Raw genomic sequence first — 6107 nt, 5'->3', positions numbered from 1 at the left:
TTTATCTGGAACCATGTACTCTTCCTCTACCTCATTTTTTTGTCATGTAGGCTTATTGGTGACAAATTACTTCACTTTTTGTTTGCCTGAAATTTTCTTTCTTTGTTTTTTTTGAAGGGTAATTTTACAAGATACAGAATACTAGATTAATAGTTTTTTCTTTCAGTATTTTAAAGATGTCATTTTATTTTCTTTTGATTTCCATTTTTTTTTATAACAAGTCAGCTATAATTCTTATTTTTGCTCCTTTGAAAGCAAAGTGCCTTTTATCTTGGTTGCTTTTAAGCTATTTCTTTTATCTTTAGTTTTTGGAGTTTGTGTATGATATGCCTAGCTGTGGTATATTTTGTATTCATATTGTTCATGGTTTCCTGAACTTTTTTGTTTTGTGGGTTCATGTATTTCAACAAATTAGGAAAATTTTCTTCAATTATCTTTAAAAATATTCCTTCCTCCCAATTCTCATTCAACTCAGCTTTTGAAACTCTGATTACACATGCATTGGTCTATTTAGTATTGTCGTAAAGATTTTCATTGCTATGTTCTTTTCAATTTTTTTCTATCTGTATTTTAGTATGGATAATTTCTATGATCTGTTTTGCTTTCAATGACCCTTTCTCTGGCTGTGCCCAGTCTGCTATGAAGCCAACCCAATGCATCTTTTATTTCCAATATTATATTTTTCAGTTTTGAATTTTTTAAAAAAATTTTCCTTTAGTTATTTTTATTTTTTATAAGTCTGTTAAAAATTGCCATCTGTTAGTCAATTTTGTATTTCTTTTTTCTATATTTAAATAAATAATTATAGTAGTTATTTTAAAGTCTTTGTCCACTAATTGCAACATTCAGCTGACATGTAATTCTGCTCTTGTTGAATATTTTTCTTCTTGATTATGGATCATATTTTCTTGCCTCTTTGTATTTCTGGTAATTTTTTTTTATGATGCTTGACATTGTGAATATATTGTAGAGACAGTGGATTACGTTATTCTTCTCTACAGAGTGTTGAATTTTGTTTGGGATGCAGTTAACTTACTAGTAGATCACATTGACCTGTTGAGACTTGGATTTAGCCTTTGCTATGATGGGTCTATTTAACTTTTGCTCTTAGCCTGAGGGCTTAGTCCTTACTCCTAGGGTATGGATTTCAGGGGTCTCACCTTAATGCCTGGTTTACTCACCAAAGCCTCTCCACTCCCACCAGGGCAGAATTCTAGTATTTCCCTAGTACTCTTCATCCTCTGTGATCTCTGTTCAGGTCTTAGTCTCCCAACAGCTGTCGCCTCCTAGACCTTTCTTTATTCCTCTAGTAGAGACTGCTGCCATTTGAGTGGACTCCACTTCACTATGCTTGGTTTGGAAATTGCCCTTAGTATGAAAGTTAGGATGAATGTGGTAGTAGCCATTTCATTTTCTTGCTGTCTCTCAAGAATTTCATCCCTGTTCTGTCTGCTTCCCAAAGCTTGCAAATAGTCATTTTGTATATTTTTTCCAGTCTTATAGTTGTTTAGGTCAGAAGGTAAGTCTGAAACTAACTCCCCTTTATACCTGAAATCAGAAGTCTGATTGCTTACTATTAATTACTTGTTCTTTGCATTTGAGCCAAGCTGAAGGTCCTATGACCTCATGGACTAGGAGAGATTTGAAACCTGGAGAGTTAAATGAGATCTGTGATCTTGGGCTAGTGGCTTTATTTCTTTGGATCTCCTTAGTGTCTTTGTCTGAAAGGTGAGGGTAAATATTAGTTTCGTGGATTTATAAGATGCTAGCTTTGGAATCAATTGGGAAGATTAAAAATATTACAGCTACCATATTCATATCCATAGAGATTCTGATTCAGGAGGTCTGAGTGGAGCCCTGAATTTCTGTTTAATAAACAGTCTAGGTATTTGTGGTGCTCAGCTATGTTTGGAAATACTGGATTTGATAATTTTCTGAGTCTTTTCAGGTCTAAAATACTATGAGTATGTGGTCTTGATGTTACAGAAAGTAAGTAAAGGTCTGAGAGATTGAGACATAGGATAGATATTTTTTGCAAGGTGAGGTTGGCATTGCAGAGTAGAAGACAGAAAAACACAAAAGCAAACCAAAGAGGAAGAACAAATTTCAATGTGTCCTTGCAGTGGGAATCTGATCTGCTAGGATTCAATATGAGAGCACTGAGAAGCTAGAAAGTCAGTAGAGAGAAGTGCTCTAAGAAAAGTGGGTGGAAGGCAGGGACAGTAAAGGGAATTTTAGTTAGTTAATAATTTAGAGAAAGGTTGTTCTTGGCACAGGTTGAGATCAGTTACCTGATAGGGGTTCTTTGTTCCCATTAAACTTACTCTACATGAGAATACAGGGGAAGGGAATCAGAGACGTCTCCTTTCTTGTCTGAGCTGGAAGTAGAGCAATTATTTCCTGGAATGAACTAGAATATGAATAAAGTATTGAATGTCCTATCCTAAATTATAATAGATGACCCTTTGTGTTGACATTTCCTTGATCTAATCACTTCTTTTTATTAGAGTCTTTGCATGTTCGTTTGTTACTTTACAAGAGATTGTCAGAGCCAAAAGGCAGAATACTGATTATGGATTTCAGTGGCTCTCATTAGGAGGAAGTTTAGTCTGGTGATTATGATTCAGGGGCCTGGAGTGAGAAAGACCTAGGCCTGTAGGCTCTGAAACATACTGTCTGTGTGAGAAACTTGCCTTTAAATGGATGCCATTATTGTGAGGAATAAATAAGGATATATTTGTGTAGTGCTTTGGATCTTGGCAGCAATAAGTCAGTATAAGGGATCTGTGTCAGGTACCTTATTGGGTATTCAAGAAATGGTAATGATAATTTTTTTTTCACAATGATTTTTCTCTTAATATTACTGGATGAATGTTTTTGAAAGAATTATCTCTAAAAACCAAACCAAGCAATACCAAAGGCATAAACAAACGTTTATTCTTTCTTTGGGAAAGTAATCTCTGAGGAAATGGTCTCGAGGGAGACTGTGTTTTAATAATCAGGCTGCTGAGATCCGTAATCCAAATAAAACACTTTATTCTCCTGTTATCCAGTGGTCAGGAAAAAGAACTCTCTCCTTCCTGTTAGCTGGAGGTGCTTTTGGGCAAATCAACAATTGGAAATCACGTTCTTCTTTGCAGAAGGAGTTACAAGATAAGTTAGAGGTTCTGATCCTTTGATTCTGACTGGGAGAAGAGAGTTCTGAGCTCAAAGCTGTGTTCTCTATTCACTACGGTCACTTTCCCTCCCAGGAAAATTGTGGACAAGAGTCAGTAGACTGTAGCATTACGGCTCTAAGCTGAAGGAAGGTGAGTGCCTGCCTGACCCTGGTCAGTCATGCAACTTTGTTGTTACAAGTGCAAACCATGCGAGTCAGAATGCCTAAGTTCACCTTCTGGCTGCAACTCAGTAGTTTTGGGACTTTGGGCTAGTTTCTTCACTAAATTCATGCAAAATGTGATAATGAAACTATTGTCACATAGTTCTTGTACACAGCGTCTCATAGTAACCACATAAATAAGTGTTACTTAAAAGAATTATCATTTAACCTAAAGCCACTTGAGCTAAAAGATCTTAGAAAAATGTGACCTCACCTTGTTGATCTGACAGCAGTGACCCAGAGGTGGAGTTCTAAGCAGAGTTTCAGTGGCTTCTGCCAGTCAGGACTCTCTCCAGGAATGAGGCCCAGATTTCAGCCAGTGAATCTAGGCAAGAGAGAGAAGGACATAGAAAATGTACTGACTTAAAAATTTAAAGACATCTATCTTATTTTTGTATCCCTTTCTCTAGAAGCACCAGTTGTCATGCTGGAGGCAGGGTTTAGCCTCATATTGTTCTCTGGGAGTGAAAGTCACTTGGGCTGTGAAGATAAATCCATAGCAAACAGCAACAACCTTCTTATATCAAAGTTCACATCTCTCTGTGTGGATTTCATTGTCAAAAATTGGGGGTGGATACTGGGATGGTGGTGTTGTGTTTCTTTCTTTCTAAGTGGTTCTCCTCTCTTATCCCCACAGACTGCCCCTCCTGTATTCGTCTCTAGAGGAGAATGGCAGCCGAGAACTCTTCTGTGACAGCGTTTATCCTTGAAGGCTTAACAGACCAGCCAGGACTCCAGATACCTCTCTTCTTCTTGTTTCTAGGTTTCTACACCATCACCGTGGTGGGGAACCTGGCCTTGGTAACTTTGATTGGGTTGAACTCTCACCTGCACACCCCCATGTACTTTTTCCTCTTCAACCTCTCCTTAATAGATTTCTGTTACTCCACCACCATCACCCCCAAAATGCTGAAGAGTTTTGTCTCAAAGCGGAACATTATCTTACATGCAGGGTGTATGACTCAACTCTTTTTCTTCTGTTTCCTTGTCATCTCTGAGTCCTTCATCCTGTCAGCGATGGCATATGACCGCTATGTTGCCATCTGTAAACCATTGGTGTACACAGTCACCATGTCTCCTGAGGTCTGTTTACTCTTCTTGGTGGGTGTGTATGTGATGGGGTTTTCAGGGGCCATGGCCCATATGGGAAACATAGCAAGTCTGACCTTCTGTGCCAACAACATTGTCAATCATTTCATGTGTGACATCCTTCCTCTCCTTGAGCTCTCCTGCAACAGCACTTATGTGAACGAGCTGGTGGTCTTCATATTTGTGGCTATTGACATTGGAATGCCCATTGTCACCATCTTTATCTCTTATGCTCTAATCCTCTTGAGCATTCTCCACATTCCCTCCACTGAGGGCAGGGCTAAAGCTTTCAGTACATGTGGCTCCCACATAATAGTGGTTTCTCTTTTCTTTGGTTCTGGGGCTTTTGTGTATCTCAAACCACCTTCCATTTTGCCACTTGACCAAGGGAAAGTGTCCTCCCTGTTCTATACCATTGTGGTGCCCATGTTAAACCCATTGATCTATAGTTTGAGGAATAAGGATGTCAAAGTTGCCTTTAGGAAAACATTGGTAAGAAAAATATTTTCTTGAGAAAGGAATAATATTTGAGGAAGAAGATGTAATGCTTTGTTTATTAGTGTGTGTGTTTTCAATGAGGGATCCAAGTTTCCGTTTTTTTCTCTCCTGTATGGAAAGAGAATTTTAAGTCTTTATGTTTGGATTATAGTCTAGTGCAGGTCTATTTTCCCTGTCTCTCGACCCACCTTGACTATTCTAAGATAATTTATGCAAATTTTTTATACAATCATTGGTCATTTAATCTTGAATGGGCCTTATAAATCATTTTATCTAACTTCCTCATGTAACAGACACTGGAGACTTAAAAATATTGTATATGTTTTCCAGGCCACATGAGTCCCTGGTGCCACAACTGGGACTGGAATCCAGGCCCTTGAATTCCAATCCACTTTGCTTTCCTTTATGCCATGTTTTCTTGCCTCATTGCTGCCCTGGCAGATTTCATTTTGAAAGTATGGTATCTTAGCATATTAAAATCTGATTCTATTCATAGTCATTTAATGTAACTTCTCAATTAATAATTTTTTCTTTTTTTGTGAGGAAGATCAGCCAAGAGCTAACATCCATGCCAATCCTCCTCTCTTTGCTGAGGAAGACTGGCCCTGGGCTAACATCTGTGCTGATCTTTCTCCACTTTATATGGGATGCCGCCACAGCATGGCCTGACAAGCGGTGCATTGGTGCGCGCCTGGGATCGGAACCTGGGCTGCCAGCAGTGGAGTGCATGCACTTAACCGCTACACCATGTGGCTGGCCCCTCAATTAATAATTTTTGAATATTACATTTTTTTTCAAGAGAATAGGAGGTGAAAAATTTCCTTAAGTTGGTCTTGGCCAAATGAGAAGAGAGGTGTGTTAAGATTGTGGGGTGTGGGTGGCAAGTATGTAGGTTCCAAGAGCAGGCAAAGCATGGTACTTCCTGAGGTCATGTGTGGAACCCGAGGGACCCAGCCTAGTGTATTAGGACTTCTGTAGGTTTAAAGATTATAAAGGTGCTAAGTGGAAAATTTCATTCATTATTTCAAATCTAAGATGGTTAGAATTTATAGCTTTTTCTACAGATTAGTTTGTTTTAGCTATGATGGAGAAATCTGTGGCTCAGGATAATCACCTAAGGGTCTGTAAGTTCTAAAGGAAG

General features: G+C 38.5%; 1 protein-coding gene across 2 annotated transcripts; it reads left to right on the top strand.

Moving 5' to 3' along the window:
- Positions 1-2703: 2703 nt before the first annotated feature.
- On the top strand, positions 2704-4981 carry LOC101391682 (olfactory receptor 8B12-like). Of its 2 annotated transcripts, XM_087434056.1 has the most exons (2): positions 2704-2714; positions 4045-4981. In XM_087434056.1, exons 1-2 carry the CDS (start codon positions 2704-2706, stop codon positions 4979-4981), a joined length of 948 nt encoding a protein of 315 aa, XP_087290182.1. The 2 variants fall into 2 exon arrangements, with proteins under 2 accessions (XP_087290182.1, XP_004438468.1); XM_004438411.3 differs by lacking the exon at positions 2704-2714 and having other exon boundaries at positions 4023-4981.
- Positions 4982-6107: the final 1126 nt, after the last annotated feature.

The sequence above is a fragment of the Ceratotherium simum genome, chromosome 7 (genome assembly GCF_057802395.1).
Source record: "Ceratotherium simum simum isolate JZ-2026a chromosome 7, ASM5780239v1, whole genome shotgun sequence".
Taxonomy (NCBI): domain Eukaryota; kingdom Metazoa; phylum Chordata; class Mammalia; order Perissodactyla; family Rhinocerotidae; genus Ceratotherium; species Ceratotherium simum.
This window is presented reverse-complemented; position numbering and strand designations above follow the sequence as displayed.